Source organism: Trachurus trachurus (genome assembly GCF_905171665.1).
Source record: "Trachurus trachurus genome assembly, chromosome: 11".
NCBI lineage: Eukaryota > Metazoa > Chordata > Actinopteri > Carangiformes > Carangidae > Trachurus > Trachurus trachurus.
In genome coordinates, this window is record NC_139904.1 from 6,616,596 (window position 1) to 6,638,733 (window position 22,138).

Genomic DNA, 22,138 nt, shown 5'->3' on the forward strand with positions numbered 1-22,138 from the left:
TCAGTTGGTCGCGACAACAACGACCGCCTCCTCGTCCTTCTCCAGCGATTGGACGACGCAGGGCGTGACGTCGAAGGGTATCCTCCCCGCCGCCACGGGTTCGGCGGCCGTCTGTGCTGACAGTCCTCCCGGGCTGGAGCCTCTGGTCGACGGGGCCTCCTCCCTCAGCGGGGACGGGGTCAAAGAGCACGGCTCGGGCTCCAAGGTCAATGTGACCTCCTCCACCTGTTGAGACAGGAAGTGGCGCGTTAAAACGATACGGCCACAGGTAAGTGAGGCTTTTTATGAGACCATGTTGTTCTCACTTATATTATCTAACTTTGTCTTTTCTCTTTTTGTTTTTAGATTGATCTCCTGATTAATCAGTGATTAAAGGGATAGTTGAACATTTTGGAAAATTCACCTATTGCCGTAATCCCTATAATTATCGGTGCATGTTGTTTTGAGATCCGCGGGGCAGAGAGGTGAGCTGCTCAGTGAACACAGTGGAGGTGAAACTCATCAAATACACAATCCAACAACTCCAAAACGCTCTGGTGGACAAGTTGTGACCTGCACATTCTCCACGCTATGAGATAATCATGTATAATTATGTAATATTACAACACATGAAGCAAATACTAGTTCCAGCTGCATTTGCCTCGGAAACTACTCGTCTGTCTCGTAATGTTACATGATTATTTCATAGCGTGGTGAATGTACAGGTCACAACTTGTCCACCAGAGCGTTTTGGAGTTGTTGGATTGTGTATTTGATGAGTTTGATGAGGGACAGGTGACCTGTACCGTTCAACTCCATTGTGTTCACTGAGCAGCTCACGTCTCTGCCCCGCTGATCTCAAAACAACATGCACCGAGAATTAAAGCCGGTAATGAACCTACTGCTATGACTATAGGTATTATGGCTATAGGCGAATTTGCCAAAATGTTGAACTATCCCTTTAAGACACGTGCAGCAAAAACCGAAACCAAAAAGGACGTTCCAGCTGAAACGAGACCTTGTTTTTAACGTTTGAACGAGGAGTTCATGTAGGAAACTTGCCTTCGTCACCTCCTCGTCTTCCTCTCCGTGCTGCCCAGGCGTGTCTTCAGACTCCGGCTCCTCCCCGACCGTCTCCACCACCACTCCTCCGACCATGTCCGCCATCGGTCCGCTCAGCTGCCCAGCGATCTCCACCTGCAACCAGGTAAGTTTACGCATTTGTTGCTTCTTTGGTCTTTGCTTGCACAGACTTTTAATTGGGGGAAAAAGGGGGATTCAACAGGCTACTGGCGTTTTTTAGCACGAAGTTCATCACTGACTGGCATCAGATCTGCAAGTCTAATATATCCTAGTTAACAGACAACAGGAAGAGATAAAGTACAAGGAGAGTAGATGGACAAGCAGCTCTCCCGTGCTGAATTTAGCAGGACATCAGATAGAGAAAACGCAGACACACACAGATGTTGAATCCAAATGCCTGGAGTTGTAAACTTGTGGACTTTACAGCATGCTGCTCTGAGGACCAGGCGGATTTACAGAGATCCGTTGTCAGAATTCATCAGATCCGCTACAGGCTGTCATGCAGACTTTTGGCAGTGCTCCATGCAGACTTCCAGCCTGTCTCCTACCTTGCCGACTCGCCTGGCAGTTTTTCCCCATCATTCACTGCACTATAGATGTGTGCTAAATATCCCTGCTGATATAAACAAAGCCAGAACCCAGAAGACAGAAATGACAGATATCAATGTCAAGCAAAGCAAAAAAAAAAAGAACTATTATCAAGAACTGGTTTCACCTTTTTGAAGATGGACGGCATCACACAACATAAACCTGGGCATCCTACAGTAGCAGGAGGGGTTAATGCACAATAAGACATTCCGCGTGGTCACGATGACTGTGTCGTTTCACTCTTTCTACAACAGTGACTAAAGGGAGACGTCTGTCCTGTTTGCCTCTGACGAGTCACGCAGCCCCGTGTGCCCTTGCAAACTCTCATAGCTCTTCTGTCAGAATACATTAAACCGTCATCTCGTCCGCACAAAGTCTGTAATCCGACCATTTGGATTCAGCAGGGCGAGTGGCCTACCTGGTGCGCCTCGACCTGCGCGGCTCCCCACAGGTCGGCTAGCCGGGGGTGGGTGGGGGGGCCGAGGCTGTGGATGGTGCTGTTGGGCGTGGCTTGGAGGGAATGGGAGGCACTGTGTAGCCTGTGATCCATCGTCTGAACAGAGACAGAGACAGAGAGAGAGACAGGAAACAAGACGTGCACATCAGTCACTACATTTAAAAAGATGTTTAAAACTAAGGCATTTGGGGCGTCGTTTAGCTCAGTTGGTAGAGCAGGCGGCCCCATATGCAGAGGCTTCTCTCGACTATACTATCAATTAAAGGCAAAAAAGCCCAAAAATATACTTAAAGCAGTAGTAAGCGGAATATTTGTGTTAATATAAGTCTTAAATAGTTATATCTTCCGACAGCAATCACTTACATAGAGTGTTTGGTCTGAAACACGGGTCTGTCAGTCACTCTGCTCTGCTGTAAGCCGAGGAGAAAACTTTCCTTGTATCCTACAACCTTTATCCAATGAGGAGAGAGAACGGCATAAAGGGGCGGTCCTCTCTGTGTGTGCAGCCAAGGGATGCGCGTGAATGTGGTGACGTAGGGACGAGGGCGGGGACTGCTAACTCAATCAGCTGACAAGAAGTTAGCCAAAACGAACGGATCGCTTACTTTTGCTTTTAAAGAAAACCCAAAAACGAAGGTATTCAATAAGCCGGTGCATATTCTCATTTGTCCAGGTCATAGTATTTCAAAGGAGGTTAAATCGAAAGCAACTGGACTTAGTTATTTGTCTAGGAATAGAGAAATAACTAAGTCCAGTTGCTTTCGATTTAACCTCCTTTGAAAAAAGAAGGTATTCAATGAATATAAAACATTATGATAAAGTAAGCCGTAAGTATGTAAGTATTAGTAAAAAAAATTGAACATAATAATGTATAATGACAAGTCAAAACAAAAATACGATACACAAGGATAAATGCATTGATTACTATAATGAATGTATTGACCTGTGTATTAAACTTGGTACTGCGATTGATAGTGCAGTCCATCCATAATATGTGTATATTATGGATATTAACACACATGTGTATGTATATAAGGTATAAGGTATAGAAACTTGATAAATTGTAAGACTCTTGCTGAGATTAATCTTGTTTATTCTTCTCAGTTTAGTTAAACAAATCAATGTTTAAATTGTGTTGCTCTGTTATGCAACTTTCTTTCTTTCAAATAGGCAAAATAAGCTGCTGCCTCAGCCTACACTCTGTATATATTATGTTCTGTTGAATGGACAAAATAAACTACTGTAGTCAATCAAATCAAAAGACGAGAGAGGAGAGTTGATATATTTGTTTTTTAGTGTTTGATTTGGTTTCCAGTCGAGACGCATGACTCAACAAGTCACTTGGCCCGGTGGCTGCATTTCTTGATTTTTTTTTCTTTTTCTTTTCTAATAAACTTTTGTTTTTCCCCCGGAACGAAAATATCGCCGCCCACTAGAGATTTAAAACAACCCCCACAGCTCCTGACATTTTCAGCTGCTCATTAATGGACAACAATGCCACAGCAAGCCGCCGCATCAAAATGCATTTCATCTGGGAAAGTTTTTAAAAGCCTCATCATGGCAAAACAAAATGACAAAGCAGTTTTATTCTTCCAGCATTTAGCAGTCTCAGTCAGACTCTTTTACAGGAGGATGATACTTTTCGCCATTTTTCACTTCCTCCCAGTCACTAGTAACCGTCTGAGTGTGCTTTTAATATCTCTTTAAAATATGAGTCGGTGAATGTGCTGCAGGGAACATCGGGAAAATGTCTCAGTCGGCTCTTCTGCATTGACTGATGCTCTGGAAATTTACTGACTGATTGTTAAGGCTTTATTATGAAGCTAATGTAATATATTCACAATGGTCTCCCTTCACTGGGGAGGGGAGGGGGGGTCCATACAATACACGCAGTAAAGCTAACGGGCTCATCTCCATTTTTTGGTTTCGGATGAGTACACCTTTTATATCGACACAGTCTCTGACCTTTTCAGGATATTATTTCTTAACCCTCAGTTATTTAATGAGCTCAAATACAAGAAGCCGAAAAAGTCTCTGGGTGTCACAGCGGAGCACGGAAACACTTTAGTTAGCAGAAAAACTCCCAGCGGGCCGAGCGACAACAGTTCATTTACAAAAACACACAAACTTTCACACTTTCAAACAGTTTAAAGTGGAACTATGCAGGATCTTCACCTCAACTATGCTATATTTTTAATTAAACAACTTGTGATGGTTTAATAAATGACTTGTAACTAGTTCCAGGGAGAATGGAGGCTCTCTGCCTTCCACCTAGCGTCTCTTGGCTGAAAACCAACCTTGTAAGATCAGAGCCTCCGACCCGGTGTCCCAGCTCTCGTCTCTGCGGCACCACCACAGAAACCCACCCCGTAACCCGTAATCACTTGTTTATGACAGATTAGACTACACAAATATACACATGGTAACATCGTATGTGATAAATATCGTTATCCACTGATCTATGGATTGATTTCTCGCCGGCTTCGTTGAAAACAAATGCACATGGCCGGGAGGAGGGTTAGCAAAACAGCGGGAAAGCGACCGGACTTGCATAGTTCCCCTTTAAGATAGTGAAGCCCTTCACCTTAGTGACAACACACATTATCTTCTTTGAATACTGAAATAAAGACTCAGTGGCAGTATTTTTGTTCCACTGCAAGATGTGTGACTGAGATGATAAAGTGCAGCAGCAGACCTACGTGTTTTGCTTTGCATTTGTGCATTTTGACATCATAAATAGTATCAGTAATCAGTGCGAGTGCATGAACGTCCACAGATGTAGAAACGCTCACCTGTTGTTGTTGGTACTGCAGAATCTGCTGCTGGTAGTGGTGAAGCTGTTGGAGCTGTTGGAGCTGTTGGAACTGACCCTGCTGCTGAATGGCGAGCTGAGCCTGGTGCTGCTGCTGAATGAAACCACCTACCGTCCCCTCGAAGCCCTCACTGGGCGTACCGCCCGCTCCGTTGCTGCCACCTGGAACAACCATAAAACACTTAGCACCTTTACAGAGCTCAGGGACGCCATGCGGTTGCTCAGAGACCAGATATTTAATCCTCACCAGCAGCCATGATGTAGGAGCCGGCTGCGGGCGAGGCCACGCCCGACGGCTGGCTGGTGATCGGGTCCCAGGCGTCGGAGGAGGACAGGCAGTACAGGCCCTGGGAGACGTAGGTGTGAGGCCAGACGTCCGCAGAGGAGTGGTGGAGCACCTGGTCTGTACGGGAGAGCACAGGCAGGTGGGAGGCGTTAAATGAGGACGCAAAGGTGGCACATGTTTAAAGGGATAGTTAAACATTTTGGCAAATTGGCCCATTGCCATAATCCCTATAGTTATAGCAGTAGGTTCGTTCACCACGCTATGAGATAATAACAGAACGTTACCAGACAGAGTTGTTTTAGAGGTAAATGCAGAGACTATTTGCTGAAAAACTGCCCCTGAAGGCAACGCGCATCAGCGGTTTTGCATGAATTTACCTCTAAAACAACTCTGTCTGGTAATGTTCTGTTATTATCTCATAGTGTGGTGAATGTGCAGGTCACAACTTGTCCACCAGAGCGTTTTGGAGTTGTTGGATTGTGTATTTGATGAGTTTGATGAGGGAAACCAAGAAATCCCATTAGCCTCCTTAGCGTAGCTCTGAGCAGCTCACGGCTCTGCTCCGCTGTTGTAAAAAATAGCTTGCACCGACAATTAAAGGTAACAAACCTATGAACTATGACTATAGCGACTATGGCAATGGGCCAGTTTGCCAAAATGTTGAACTATCCCTTTAAAGCACCTGGGTGTGTAGAGTTTGTTGAGAAATACAGACACTATAGAAGATGCAACTGTTAATTCAGACACTCAGTTAAATACCATAAAGCCACACACGGGGATAAAGCTGATCTCATCCAAAAGCAACAAACTCTAATAGCTGTAATAGGAGTATGATTAACCTATCCAACACAGTGTTGTTATTATAGAGCAGAGAGGGGGGGGGGGCAAACACTTAAACACTCTGGAGGAGAAACATCCCTTAAGTCCTAATGCTGATATTAAGGACCTTTTTAATTGTTTTTCTGTGTGTGTGTGTGTGTATGTGTGTGTGTTGGTGTTGCATGCAAGATAAAGCACAGAGCAGAGCCCATATGGTGTTGCTAATGAGAGCAGGGCTAAGTCCTTGTGCTAACCTACAGGCTCCCTCAGGGTTTGGGCAGCGGCGGCGCTTTGCTTTGCTAAACACCAGCAAGAGCAGAAAAAGGAAAAAGTGTTCGCAGCGTGAGCGGCAGAACCACGGGCCGCAGAAATGTTGTTTTGTTTAGGGTTTTTATGAGGTGATGTGGCTGCTCCCTCCCTGTGAGGTCAGACGGGGTTCCCTCATCTTGCCTGCGAAAATTGCTCCCTTCTCTTTCCTTTCTCTCCGTTTTATCGTCCTGTGTGCAGCTAAGCCACACAGACTTCTTACCACCTGAGGCTCAAACCACAAATCAGGATCTGAGTTTGTTTTCCAGCCAAAGTGGTTTTTGTTTTATTCAACCAAGTGTGAAGTGAAAAATCCTCCTCGCTTCATTTTCTTACTCGTCTTTTTTTTTCTTCGATTTTCGGAGGGTAGATTCTCTTATGCAAGCTTGACGTGACGCAGCGTCAGGATGTGCTCTGATATTTCAGATATGACAGGCTGTTATCTGAATTCGTCATTTGGAGATTTTTTTTTGAGCAAGTGCCCAGTAGCAGTGAAAGGCAGAAATGTGCAGCTGTGTGCCTGCCCTCCAAAAGTCCTTTACAGCTGGTTGGGAGAATAACTGACGTGGCTGTTTTTAGTTTCCAGCAGGGCGCTGTATTCCCCAAACTGCTTCTACGCACAACGGTTAAAGAATAATCACGGAATATGAAGTCTGGAGATAAATGAGTGAGTGAGTGAGTGTGCAACATTTGATGTGTGCACTGAGAATTGAGCTTCTGTAGTTATGTAATTTAAGGCACATTATAAAAGACTCACTGCTCTTCCTTATGTCCAACCTCTAACTGCAGGTTTATGACAGATCCACTCCCTCGCCCTGAGTCCAAACTGTGTGTCGCCATCAATAAAAAATAAATAAATAAATCCAACACAACACAGCAGCAGTAACACCCTGTTGTCATGCCCCGTGGCCATTTTCAGAGAAGCTTCAGGCGCTGGTCGGTCGGTACCTCTGCTGGTGATGCTCTCCTGGTTGACCTCGCTCAAGTGAGCAACGCTGCCCTGGTTGGAGCCGGCGCCCATGCTCTCCCCGTCCATCGAGTTCCAGCCAAACAGTGTCGCCTCGGAGATGGCAAACTGCTGCATGATGCCTGAGGGAGGGGGGATGGATGGATGGATGGAAGTGAAGCACAAATATTAGCTGAGATGTAGCAGCACAGTTAATAATAAAAACATTTATTTTAGTCATTCACTGGAACACAATTGGAGCTACGGGACATAAAGCAAGAATGAAATGATAATAAAAGCAAGGGTCATTAACTTGGAGTATTTATCCTAAATCCAGACTCTTTAAATGTGGCAGACAAATAATTGGGTGTAAATAAAAGACAAAAAAAATGTAATTGAACTTTGCTAGACGTCACAGATCGACCAAAACCAATTAGATTTTCCAATCCTCGGTGTGTTAACACTTTATAGGGCTCTTAGAAATTCAAAAACTCAACCCTGAACAATTGTTGGAGGATGTTAGAAGAGTCTCTCTTTTTTTCCCAGAAGGTGTGTATATAAAAAGATATATTTAAAAAAAAACACACGTTAAAGGAATATTTATTAAAGGAATAGTTCACCAAAAAATGAAATTCTTAACAAATTGTATTGCGCTCTGACGTTCACGTGCATGAACGTGAGAGTGCGCCCCAGGCAAATTCAATACAGGACTGTTTAGGCTGTAAAATTGACGTCGTTTTGAGTAAACTCTGGACTATATCCCCTCAGGACACTTGGATTGCAGCGGACGAGCAGTGTGGAGGAATATTAGAGGGTTTTTATGTAGTTTTAAGGACCATTTTGTGTCAGGCCCTATTGACTCTCATATAAGGATTTCGAACCCCCCTCTCGGGTCTCCAGATGCACTTTGAGGAATAAAAAACTATTCCGGAGTATTCATCAGCATGAAGGTGAATTTCCCCTTTTGGTGAACTATTCCTTTAATATATAAAAATGTGTTAAAAAAAATTCAAAACTAAATTCTTAGCTTACTTCTACTTGTCAAAAATTAGTTGTGGTCACTTGCCCAATAAAGGGTTCATCGTTGGCTTTCCTCCAGAAATAATGAACATGGTCTCGTTTCTCTTTCATTAAAATCCTTTGACGCCTTGTAGATTACAACACATCTGCACCTGTTTCCATTCAGCGAGCGCCCAGATGTTCCCTCACCTGCAGCGAAGCGAGCCTCCTTCTCGCCGTCGCTCAGGTCGCTGTACAAGTCGTTCTCCATCCTCCTCTCCTTTTCCCTCTGCAGGTTGGTGTGTCCGGCCCCCCCCATCGGCCCCGCGGTTGGTTTGCCCCAGCTCTGCCACTCGATCATGTGAGCGACGCGGCCCTGGGCCATGGCAGTGGGCTTGGTCACTTTGTCCTTCATGGAGCGACTCACACCTACAGCAGGTAATCGAGGTGGAGGTGGAGGTGGAGGTCGGGGGGCAAGGCGGGGGCAGACCAGCAACATACACACAACACACACACACACACAGCACACAAAACACACACCAGACACACACAAACACTGTCAAAACTACTTCTGGCCTCTGGAGTTGACGTCATCATCTCCAGCGGAGGCTCGGGGGGGAGATAGAATGATAATGAGAGACTGGGATGTAGGAAAACTGATTAGCTACAGCGTGATTGATAATGTCCGTGGGGTAATCAATGTATCAGTGTGGATGGGTTCGGGTACTTCTGTGACTGGGTATGAAGATATGACAACAACCTGGGTTTGCATGTTTAATTTTCTAGGAATTATCCTGCTTTAAGACTCGATTTGGCAAAAACAGAAGTTTTTATTCCTTTTCAATCTTTCTTTTTCTTAAATAAGTTCACTTTTATATTTTTTAACCAGCGATTTATTCCTCAAATCCACACTTTGAGGCTGCTCTGCCTGCACCGCCTCGGTCAAACTGCTGGAGAGGTGGGCGGCTACATGTCAAGAGCACAACAGTGGTGTTAACATTAAGCCGTCACACAAAAGCGTCTTCCCTCTAACCTTTAATCTGCTGCTACTTTTTTAAACTTCCTCCAGCAGAACATCTCCCACCAAACGTCTGCAGCCGCCTCGTCAAAAAACCTTTCTCAATCACTACTTACGTATGTGCTGCTAATTATAAAAAAATGAGCCGAGCGGTCAGAACTCACCATCAAGTCACATCATTATCTGCTTCAGGCAGGTTTCAGATGATAATGATGTGAGCACAGACAAGAGGTTAACTACTGCAGCTATGAGTTCGTCTTTACTCCCTGATATTTTATACTAGAGGTTTTGGTTCAATATTTCAACTCCTCTAATTAACTAAAAGTGTAAATATTTCACTCTTGAATAAGCGCATCAATTAACTCATCAGTCATGGTGCTGGGTTTACGTCCTGGGCTGACATAAAGACACACCTATGGGGAATTTAAGTGTCACCAATCGGCCTAATCTTTGCATAATGGGAGAAAGCTGGACCTTTGCTACATCTGCCACACCTCTGGTCAGCTGACGGACTGACACTAACAGGTCAAAGGTCAGACGACGGGAGCTAACCGCGGTGACAAATTGGACAGGGGTTGCGTCTGTGCGTTCGTTAGTTTGTCGATTCAAAGAGAAAAGGACAAGAATGATGGCCGATACGCCGTCAAACCCATATTAATAATCAAAGCCATTACTCTTCTCCCGGTAAACAGAATAAATGAGATTCATTAGACTTTACGTAATTAAAACCGTGTTACAGAGACTGAGAGAGGCAGAGGGACGTAATCCTTGGGTGTAAACAGAACGTCGAGGAGCCTCCACCGGCAAATCTCTGCCCAATTTAGATGCAAATACGAGATTCAAACGAGGGACATATTCACTGAGTCAAATGCTTGCAGAGACGCTGATCGATAAAAAATTAAATTGAAGTCAAACAGGCGTGAATAAACAGAGACGGAGCTTTGGAAATTGCTCCCTGGGTCCAGGGGGCAAGTTACAGTCTGAGTTATTAATAGAAACAGCCCCCACCCCCCTTCTTTAGACAAAGAGAGACAATCTCATTTGAAAATCAAACACTCCCTGCAGAGTCTAATTGGGGATGGAAATAGGAATGAAAAGAATGAGGATGAGGGATGAGGGATGAGGGAGGGTGTTGGGGTCTTGGCTTTTCAAAGACTCGAAAAAATAATAATAACTATACACTGTTAAATGATACCAACAGATTAAATTAATTAAAGTGCACCAGACACAACAGAAATAAGACTTTTTTTTTTTTAAACAAACACAGAAACTCTGAGGCGCTACACTCAAACAGTACAAAGCACAGAGCACTACAGTGTGAAGCACAAAGCACGAGAGAGCACAAAAGAGGCACCAGTTCACAGATATCGGCTCACACCACCACCACCAGCACTGCCACATTACAAATACACTACATTTCCCAACACGCCTGTGGAGATGCTTCAGGAAGTGGTTAAAGTAAGTTAATCCCACTTACTTTAGTTTCTTTGAAATTAAAGATCTGATTGGATTTCCATCAATGACTCTGCGAAATGTGTCCGTCATTGACGTCTGTTGTTGATATCAATGGAAGAGAGGGGAAAGTATAGGGGGGTGATATAGGAAGTGTAGGGGGGGGGGGGCACCCACAGGGGCGGCCATGTTGGTTCCAAGCTCCTCTTCCTCCTCCTCCTCCTTGTGCTCTAGAGTGAAGTTGTGTGTTGATGCGAAGATCGGTTTACAAAAGTCACCATTTAAGGCAAAAGTATATTTTAAAAAAAGATCATTCCTGTTTTTTCTCACTGTGTCAGGTGATTATTTGTCCTGAGAGCAACACAGAAGTCAAAGTAGAAGCAGAATGGAGTTTTTATTATTCACACAACAAGTCTCTGGTGGAGCATCCCTGGCCACAGCTCTTGTTACTTCCTGTTGGCTCTTTACTGCTTATACCACATAAAACTGATAAACTGATAATCGATAAACTTGACTAGTATTGGATCTGTGTTCAAAATAAAAAGTATATCTCATTCTTTCTGTTGCGATCCAGGCCTTCACGATCTTGTAAAATTAGATAATTGTCTTCATAGATATGGACTAGTATGGCTATTTGGAGCTATGATAGTAAACAAACTGATGATATTTTATGGCTGTGTGGTCTTTTTTAGGCTCCATGATGTCTATGTACATCACAAGTGTTGATTTCTTGCTTTTAAACGAAAATTTGTTTAGTAATTAGTTTATCTGTAGGTGGAGGTGTGTTAATTCAAGATGCAGTTTTAAATAATAGATACAGGAGTTAGAAAAGCCCTAGAAAATGTCAAAGCACAAGCACAATGAATGTGATTTATTAGTTTGAGGATTAAATTTTCCATCTTGAATAATCTCCCAATAATTTATCTAAACTAACTTTTTTCAACCTCTCGAGAAAAAATTAGTAAGAGCAACAAACTCCATTCTGCAAAGTGTAATGAATGATTTGGCCTTAGCATGCTAAAGCTAACACTAAATGAATGGTAGCACTTGGCAGATTTGATTTACAACTTCATCAATACTAATGAGTTGAGAAACTTTTAAGTCGCTTTTCTGCCCCATTTACTCTGATTTATGTTCCAACAGTCTGGGTAAAAATTAGTCGCTAATATTGTCGTTTGATTACAATTAACAGCCAAAGCAAAACATTGATCACTTGGCTGCTGCGCTGCTCCGCCGCCAAATAACCATCTGAACAACTCCGAAGGAAAAACAGAAACAATCTTTTCTTCACAAGACGGGGAGAAGACGTTTAGCCCCCGTCGCTGCTCAACAACAACTTCACCCTCGACCCCTCGGTTGCGGAGCGTGTGGAGGCAACATGGGGGCTGTTTTACCATCTAGCAGCACAGACACACACCTGACACACCTGTCAGAGAGGACTTAGCCAGAGCACCGATCCCATAGCTGTTGTTGGGCTTCCTCTTGAGACGAGGCAGAATGGAAGTAGTGTCCTCCATGGACAACTAAAGAGAGAGGGAGGGAGGGAGGTGAGGTGTGGTCGGATCAGGGAAATAAAGATGGAGAGCAGAGACAGAGAGAGAGCAAGAGCAGGGAGAGGAGGTAGATATGATGAGAGGGAAAAAAATGTAATGTGACAGGAAAAATGACAACACAAGAACACGAGAGAGAGGGAGATAAATGCGAGAGGGAAAATGGAATAAAAGAAATTGAGGTGAAAAGAGCAGATGATTGAAGATTCGGAAAAACAGTTAGAGAGAGATAGAAGAAAAGAGGAGGGAGGTTATAATAGAAGGGAATAAGAAAGGACACTTAATTATTCAAAGAACTGTAAAGGGCTTACAGGGATAACTGTCTGGAAAGAAGAGAGAGTCATACTGTAGATACAAACGTGGCTTAAAAAGGAAAAAAACGGATGCTTGAAGTGGTGATTTCAAAGCAAGACAACAGGGAGGCTGCTGTGACCAGAGCAGGTGGTAATTTGCACAAAAGATGGAGTCACTAATAGATGTAGTGTTGTAACCGGTGAAATGTGGAATTGATTATATTCGGTGCAAAGTTTACCGACAACCTGATGGATAAAAAAAAAGAAGAAAAAAAAGTGGAAACAACAGCCAAGAGACTTATTTATTCATAAGGATGTGTTTCAGCAGGAGATGGTTTTATGATAATGAGAAAATGTGGAGCTTGTTTTGTTCAAGGTCGAATCTTCAGAGCTTAAACCTGTGTCCTCTAGTTAAACACTGGTCCTCCCACACACACACAGGTTGTTGTTTTCTTTTCTAGTCTTGACCCTGACTTGGCGCATTGTGACGTATTTTACCGAGCTTACCCGCCTCAAACGCCCTTGGTTATATTCACCCTTTAAGTGGAGGGAAAAAATAATAATAATTATAGCTGCTGCGCAGCGATGGGTCGGGTCCGGGCTACTTTTGGGCAAATTTAGGCAATTCTGAGCAACAAACAGGAGAATAGGAAGACAAGACAGTTGACCTTATAATGTTCAATTTGCATCAGCTGAGGATTGAACCCACAACCTCGGGATCCTAAGACCGTTGTCTATCACACTGAGCTAATTGACAAGTGGCAGATCAACAGTGGCTTCACAAATTGATTAAGCCATTCACTGTCGTGTAGGCAGATTTGAAACCACAGTAAAAAGAAAAATCAGTTTTTGAGGTAAAATAATGATATTTGTCAAACATCTACTATGAGTCTAAGATGTTAGGAGCCTTCGCACATGGACCAGTCCAAGCTATTTGTTTTTTTTTTTTAATTTAGAGGCTTGCTGTGATGCCACCATTAGGACAATTGTCTTGTGTTTCATATTGAGGTCAACTGACATTTTGATCTGTCATCATCATCATCACCCTTGCTGGGTCTCGAACTCACAACCTCTGACACGAAGAACCAGCTCCTAACTCGCTGAGCTAATTGGCTGGTAGTGAGACCTGCTGTGTAGCTTCATTTATCCACTCAGGGAGTCAGTGCCCAGGCAGCTGTTGTCAAGGCAGATTTCAGAAAGTCAGAAATTCTATTATCTAAACAAAAATCTGTTAATACATAAATTGCATTTAGACAGCAAAACAGCTTAAGGACATCTGACATTTTGATCCGTCATCATCATCATCATCACCCTTGCTGGGTCTCGAACTCACAATCTCTGACACCAAGAACCAGGTCCTAACTCGCTGAGCTAATTGGCTGGTAGTGAGACCTGCTGTGTAGCTTCATTTATCCACTCAGGTGAGCCAGTGCCCGGGCAGCTGTTGTGATGAAATGGTCAAAATGTCAATAATTCAGTCATCTAAACAAAAATCTGATAATACATAAATTGCATCTTTACAGCATGGAAATGTTGGTGATTTGTTTTTAATGATAAGTGTTTTGCTTCATAAGAGAAAATATGATGTTTATAAATTCCACTCTCACATTGACTGCAGTTGTTCCCATGAGAGCAGAATTCAAAATGTTCTAGAAAATTCAGTTTTTGAGATAAAATTCTGATATTTGCCAAACTTCATCAACCATGACTCCAGAATATTGTCATTTTTTTTCAGGAAGATTGAAAATGTATTTATCAAGAATTTGATGGTATATGTTTACAGTACTGTTTGCAGTCAAACGTTTTCATGCACTGTAGGCTCAATTTTTGCTTAATCAAAAATCCGAGAAACAAGTTTTGTGGAGGACAGTCTGGAGATGCTCTGTAGCAAGTTTGGTGTCAATTGAGCAAAAATTGTGGGAGGAGATACATTTTAAAAGTTTTACAGTTATTGAAAAAAACAGAGTGATGGACTTCATAATTTGTAATAAGTTTAAGTGGACAAAAGTTTCAGCAGTATTGAGGCTACATTGTGGTGAAGTTTCAACACTGTAGCATCTATCGTTGGTTTGGTAGGAATTTTTAAAGTTTTTAAATTTAAACGCTTATTGTGCCCCCCCTAGGAGGGGGGGGCACATGTCCTTGGAGTTGAGTGAATCTGGCATGGGACTGGACCTTTGTGCAAAGTTTGGTGAGTTTTCGCCCATGGGAAGTATGACTTCCTTGGAAGAAGAAAGAAAGAAAGAAGAAGAAGAAGAAGAAGAATTCCTAGGAATACAATAGTGTCCTGTCAGCTGCGCTGCCCGGACCCTAATAAAGCCAACTGAGAGAGGCCATTGTAAACATTATCGGTTCACGCGGTCTCAAATGACACGTGCGTAGGGTAGGCTTGGGTGTGATCCAAAATGTCATATTACGATGCGGTGCAGTCCAGATATGGCGATTGTAGACTGTAAATAAAGATGGACGTAGCATCTGTGACCCCAACTACTAGATAATCTGAAGAAAAAAGGGCGAAGAGGTGGAGCAGAGATTTAAACCCCGTACGTTTGAGGAGTGATACTGTAACATCAAGACCGTGTGGTTATTTATAGCTCCATTACATAGCCAGTGTTTGGGTAACTGTTTGTAAAGCCAGGCCGAGGAGAATTAGGTTTGTAGAGAGTCCAGATCGCATGCGGTCGAGTGAACAGCGCGCCGACCTGAAGGTTGCTGCTCACGCTTGTGTGGTTTCTACTGTACTTCCTGGCGCCAGCGCCCGTGGCAAACCAACAGCAAAGTAATGAACACAGAGACAGATCCCGGCTCCTAATGAGGTCCTCCCAGCGGCTAATTACAGTGGGAAATAGTAGGCGAAACATGTGCTCTCTGTTAGACCAGGGGGATTCTGGGATAGATGTGATGTTATATTTTGAGTGAAAAGTGCATTAATTACCTCACGGAGGCAAAATGATACGAGCTCCCTCCGTGTGTGGTGCGCATGCAGAGTATCGTCTTGTTTGTGTGTAACAGTAACATTATAAGGTGTTGACTCGTAACACAGCAGCCAGTGAGTCTGCAGCATACAGATGAAGCTGCTTAAAGGATCCATGATCACGCATTTCTCCTCCATTAGTCCTGCAGCCACCAGTTCACCCTCGAATGCAGCTGAACACATAAAAAGCCTCGAATCCACAGTCTAATACTAATGATGCAACCGAAAAAACAGTTCACTACTAAGCAACATAGATCTTTAATCTCTATTTTTAGATTAAATCAAGTGGTGAACTCCAGATATACAAAGCTTTCTAACCTCTTTTAGCTCTTTGTTTTGGTTTTACTGCCGGTTTACTAAGTGGTCACCTGGTTTTCAGGAGCAGACTAAATGTTTTAAGTGGAGAGCGCTGAGGAAAATCCCACGGTACTTGACCCACACAGCTCCGAATAACGGACAGAAAAAAGGTTAAGAGACCAGCTTGTGCAGAAAGTGGAGCAGCTAAACAGCATTTAGACATGAGAGAGAATTTGTTTTAACTTTAATTCAGAGTTTAGCTTCAGGAGTTTCTCACATTTTAAGTATGAGGAGATCAGACGAGAACAAATTGACCATCAGTATTTCTATTTCTATTATCTAACCAGGTGCAGTGGGTCAGATAAACAAGCCAGAGGAGTGGGTGTTAAATCTCAGTCAGTGCAGCCTTAAGTTCAACAAGGCCTCTGTTCATTAGAATATTTCTTCACTCAGATGACAAAATGTGTGACATGTGAGATTATTTGAGTTTGAGCTGACCAAAATGTGCAAATAAATTCTGCTGAAGGTACAGAAACTGTGGAGTTGTGATGCACTTCATCACGCAGCGCTTCCAGTTAAAAAGCAGGACTTGTACAAAGGCTTCAGTTGTGGATAAGATAAGCTTATTACAGCCTGTTATCTGTGACTCTGTGTATATATGAAGCTTGCAGTACAGTAGATTAGCAGAGGGCCAAGAGAGGAGACGGATGGGAGAAAGAGTTTAAGGGGAGAAATAGGAAAAAAAAAGTGGGGGATAAGAGAGAGGCAGTGGGAGAGAGAGATAAGCAAGAGAGAAAGAGTGGCAGGGAGGGGAGGAAGGATAAACGAGTGGGATGTCAACTTATGTACTCAGAGCTCAAACTCAGGTAGTGGAGGAGTGATGGAGGGGAGGGTGACGAGAAGAGGAGATTTAAACAAGGAGACTTACATTGATTCCTTCCCAGGAAAACTCGGCATGGCCATGCTGGGGAGGGGGGAGTGGGGGAGGGAAAAAGTGGGGAGGAAGGGAGGAAGAGGAGGAGGAGGACAGGACAGGAAGGTGTAGTAAAGGAGAGAAGAGAAGAAGGAGATTTAAAAGTGGAAAAGAGGAGATTTGGAACATAGAAACTGGTTTTAAGCCTCAGCCCTGAATTATAGTAATTTGAACATTTGCATTTCTGAGGCGTCAGCGGTTTCCTCGGTAAATATACCAGATTTTGTTTTGTAAGCATGTGTTACACTCAGGGAGATGTCCAGCACTACAGCTCTGTGTGAGTCTACAACACACATTTTAAAGGTCATAAGGAATTTACCTGCAGTGAAGTCTTGTCTTTGATAGATCTACTTTTTTATTAGCATCTCTAAGTTAAAGGCCCATATTTTACACTTTCCTTGGATTTTATATTGAAATGTTGATCCATCAGAAGATATATTTGTAGCTTTTAGAGCCAAAAAACATCTTGGTGTAGTTTCCCATCTCCTCTCTCGGCTTCTTTCTGTAGTAGCTCTAGTAACAACAGGTCAGTGTCAGCCAATCAGAAGAGAGGAAGCTCCAAATCTTTTTTTTTATTGACTGACTGCTTTCTGAGTGACCCAATAGATAATAGAGCCGATTTCAGGTAAAACACTGAGAAAAAACAAATCCTGCAAGTGTTGGGTGGTGGGCGGGGCTTTGGGTGTCTGCTTTGTTGTGACATCACAAAGTGACAGGAAGTCCTGACGGCTGGTTTTAAGGCTCAGTTTCTGAATACAGGCTGTGTGCATTTTGATACTTTCACAGTATTAATATAGAATCTAGAGCTGCTTTATAATCACACTACACATGGACATCTACCTTTATACTGTATGGAGCTTTAATACAAACATCTACCTTTATACTGTATGGAGCTTTAATACAAACATCTACCTTTATACTGTATGGAGCTTTAATACAAACATCTACCTTTATACTGTATGGAGCTTTAACACAAACATCTACCTTTATACTGTATGGAGCTTTAACACAAACATCTACCTTTATACTGTATGGAGCTTTAACACAAACATCTACCTTTATACTGTATGGAGCTTTAACACAAACATCTACCTTTATACTGTATGGAGCTTTAATACAAACATCTACCTTTATACTGTATGGAGCTTTAACACAAACATCTACCTTTATACTGTATGGAGCTTTAATACAAACATCTACCTTTATACTGTATGGAGCTTTAACATAACATCTACCTCTATACTGTATGGAGCTTTAATACAAACATCTACCTTTATACTGTATGGAGCTTTAACACAAACATCTACCTTTATACTGTATGAAGCTTTAATAGAAACATCTACCTTTATACTGTATGGAGCTTTAATACAAACATCTACCTTTGTACTGTACGGGACCTTTCAAGAAGTCTTTTAATGTGCAGAGACATATTTGTGATAAGCCTTAGTAGGATTTCTACAAAAAATCTTTCTGTTTTCTGAGTTAATAAGATTATATATCAAAGTTAAGTAACTTGTATTTTAATCCAACGAGTCAAACGTGTTTCTGCAGTCAAGACAAGTCTAGACACTGTGTTCGTGTGTAGTAGTGAGATTTTGTGTTTTCAGCTGCTCCACCTCTTTGTTCATCCTCTACACTGCCCAGAATGTTTAGGTAACCATTGGATACCATTCACTAGTGACTCCGTTGCCAAGAGCAACAGCAAATCCGTCCAGGCCAAACATGTCGTGTCCTCATGCAAATGTATACGTATATATACAGTGCATGTACACACAACAACACAATTGTGCATCACACTACAGGCAACACCAGGCGGCGAGGGGAAACATTTTGAAAAGCTGCGTTTGCTCCAGAGAATTTAAATGTGCTGCTGCTGTCAAAAGGATTCTTTTCTACTTATTTTATTTTGTTTTTAACATCAGATCCTTTTGTCACAGTCGCTGCACTGCCCTGAAGAGTTCCTCCACCGGCACTTTGAGCTTGTTATCGTAGTCGTACCGTAGGAAGCCACAGATCACAGACTGCATGGGAGGTGAAACGGAAAATGCCCTAAACTTTGTGTCAAAGTAAATGCCAAACTTTATGTCACATCTTCACCGAGCGTGTGGTTCCCACAGAGGGGGATCAGATCATTAGAGACATTCAGGAGTGCCATTTATAGTCAAATATAAAGCTTAAACTATGTACTCCTGGTGTCATTTACACTCAATTGTGCTCTGGAAGGAGGAAAATGACATTTAAAGAGCTTTTCAAGTCAAATCTCAAGTTTTTTTTTTAGGAATAACAAGCTTTTGGGGTAAATATGGGCTAATGTAGATGTATGTAAGAATGAAAACATGAATCTGCATGAATTTGCCGTCTTGCCGTCCTCGGGGTGCCTTGTCAGAGATGATATTATTATTGCTGGTAAGCGTGGCCACAGTCCAGCATAAGAAGCAAAGCGAATTATAATAAAAATGCTAATACAGTAATAACACGGCCGGCGGAAGACGGACAAGCTCATTTTAATTTGGCAATAAAAGGATGAATAAGAGGAGAAAACCTGTAGCAGAGGTGATGAAACATTAAGATGGACGTCGCCGGCCTCTGTCTCTGTATTTATTCATTAAAGCAGCAGCTGCCGGGAACCGAGACTCCATAACCGGAATATCTAACATGCATGAATGTAAATCTGGCTGTAACTCGGTTTAAGGCCGCGCCACCCTCATTAACATTTCTCATCCGGTGTCAGACGCAGGGGTTGGTTAGTAAATTCAAACCGTGGCCCGAGCGGAAAGTGAAATCTAGAATTAATTCTCTCTTCCTTCCTTCAGGCCCCTTTCACTTCCTCCGAAGCGTCGATGTAATATTCATGTCAGAGATGTTTAGGTTCATGACAGGTGAATGAGGAATAAGAATAATCCTGCTCTAACAAAGCAGCCCCCGAGATGCGGCGCAGGGATTTAGCAAAGCCCCCCGAACAAGTCACCAGACGCCTTGTTTGGTTTTTGCCTCGGATCCACATTAACAAGAGCGAGAGGGAGAGAGACCGGGAGAATAATTCAAAGTGCCCATGCAGCGCAGTAACAAGCACAAACACACCTGAGTCGGAGCGGCGCACCTGAGCAGCAGACAAACTGAGAAAGAACTCCCTGTCTCTTTTTTAACCTTCGTTTATTCACGGATGAGATTTTCTGAGCAAACACGCCGTTAATCACCGACGCTCACTGTGGAAAAGTCACACAGCTGACAGACTAAACTGAACTAATTGAATAATGCTTTATTTAATCTCGGGGAAACTAATGAACATGCTCAGCTCAGCAGTGGAGCTGCAGCTCGGACTGAAGCAAATTAACTTTGAACAACAAGAATAAATCAGAGATCTGAGGCGACCGAGGACAAATCATCTCATCCTTAATGTGACGTTTTATTACAGAAATATTACGGCGGCAGTAAATCGTTGCTTGTTTGTTAAATGTTAATGCATTCAGTGTTCGCAGGACGCTGACTGATCTGTGACCTCTGTTGACCTCTGGTGTTGTTTACACTGATAAACACGGCCTTGTACTTCTTGGGTGGTACAACCTTCAAAATAAGACGCCCTTTGTAGAGAGATTATAAGTTCTTATAAGAATTTATGTCTTCGTATTGGTTTGTTGATAAGTATTAAACCATTAGTAAGAGAAAATTATGTGTTTCTCAGGCTATAAATCCTCCTTTTTTGTCATAATCTGCCCTATAGTCATGTTCTGGACTCTACTATTTCGTGTCTTATTTTGAAATTTCCAAGCATTTCTTTTGGTTGTTTTGCTTCTTGCTGAAGTGTTTCCTCCTGATTTTGCTCATGTAGTTTGGATTTTTTGAGTTTTTTTCACCACATGCCACAATAAACAAACTGTAAATATGTTCATTGACGTATTATTTAGATTTTACAGCCGTCAACGTGAACATGTTTTGTAATGATGCTCATTTTGTAACGTTTGTAACTGTTGGTACAGAGAGAGACACACAAAAACAATTTTAATAGTTTCTAATTGATCAAATATAGATGGGCTATCTCTTGACCATTAACACTAACTGTATGTGCTAAGAGCTAAATGCTAACATGCTTTCAATGATGATGTGTAGCCGATGTGAAGGGACATACAGTAGATACATTTAATGGTGATTCAACCATTACTTAACCACTCAGTGTCTCTCTGTCAAAGTCAAACCTAGAGAACGGTATCGGCCCTGAAATCCTGAAATCCTGAAAGACCGTGGTGCTGATCAATGACGACGACCTCAGCTGATAAATTATGATCAGTAGTTTGTGCTGTGGAGCAGAAAACTGTGGTTATTACCCTCTAATGATTCAGAAAATGCAAACACAACAGGGTTCAGGGTCAGTGTGTTAAAGGAATTAATAACTGTGTGTGTGTGTGTGTGTGTGTGTGTGTGTGTGTGTGTGTGTGTGTGTGTGTGTGTGTGTGTGTGTGTGTGTGTGTGTGTGTGTGTGTGTGTGTGTGTGTGTGTGTGTGTGTTATAGCGTTTGTGAGAGGTTTCAGGATCTGGATTCAGAGCATCCTCTCTCGTCTGCGTGTGTGTGTGCTCATATTTTTTTTGTATTTAACCCTCCTGTTGTCCACCTGGGTCAAGGAAGGAAGGAAGTTAGAAGGGAAAGATGGGAGGAAAGAAGGAAGGGAAAAGGAAGGAAAGATAGATGGAGGGAGGGAGGGAACAGATTGGGTCAAAAAGGAAGGTAGAAGAAAGGAAGGAAGGGAGGGATGGAGAGGGAGGGGAAAATGATTGTGGAAAGAAGGAAAGAGGAAGGACAGAAAGATGGACGGAGGGAACAGATTTGTTCAAGGAAGAAGGAATGGAAAGGAAAGGAAAGAAAGATGGAGGGTCAATTGGATCAAAAGAGGAAGGAAGAAGAAGGAAGGATGAAAGGAAGGAAGGAAGGAAGGAAGGAAGGAAGGGGAAAATGATTGTGGAAAGAAGGAAGGATAGAGGAAGGGAACAAATTGGGTCAATTTGACCCAGAAAGACAACAGAGGGTTAAATAGTAGTTTAAATAGTTTGTCTCAAAGGTCTTTACATAGCATCATAACAACATCCTCAGCCCTTAGACCCTCACATCGACTGAGGAAAAACTCCCAAGAAAAACCAATTTAACAGGGAAAAAATATATAAAATATTCACAGTCTATTACAGTTGAGCTCTTGAACATAACCTTGTGGTGGCAGCGCTGTGTAACTCACATCTATTCAGCCACAGTTAGATTGAGCCTCTGAGTGAATTGGTGTTTGCAGCTCGCGTCTTTAAGCCGTTTCCTGAATCACACA

At 42.7% G+C, this 22,138-nt stretch overlaps 1 protein-coding gene across 1 annotated transcript in view; it reads right to left on the minus strand.

The window, feature by feature from the left end:
- LOC310993877 (uncharacterized protein) overlaps nucleotides 1-22,138 on the minus strand; it is a gene marked incomplete at both ends in the record, with an annotated part of 100,982 nt that continues 78,844 nt past the window's right edge. Inside the window, 8 exons of the mRNA XM_083982360.1 lie at nucleotides 1-225; nucleotides 1,042-1,176; nucleotides 2,084-2,203; nucleotides 4,900-5,081; nucleotides 5,167-5,322; nucleotides 7,279-7,419; nucleotides 8,486-8,704; nucleotides 12,163-12,268. Of these exons, the coding sequence (XP_083838486.1) occupies nucleotides 1-225; nucleotides 1,042-1,176; nucleotides 2,084-2,203; nucleotides 4,900-5,081; nucleotides 5,167-5,322; nucleotides 7,279-7,419; nucleotides 8,486-8,704; nucleotides 12,163-12,268 (1,284 nt within the window). The remainder of the gene's footprint in view (nucleotides 226-1,041; nucleotides 1,177-2,083; nucleotides 2,204-4,899; nucleotides 5,082-5,166; nucleotides 5,323-7,278; nucleotides 7,420-8,485; nucleotides 8,705-12,162; nucleotides 12,269-22,138) is intronic.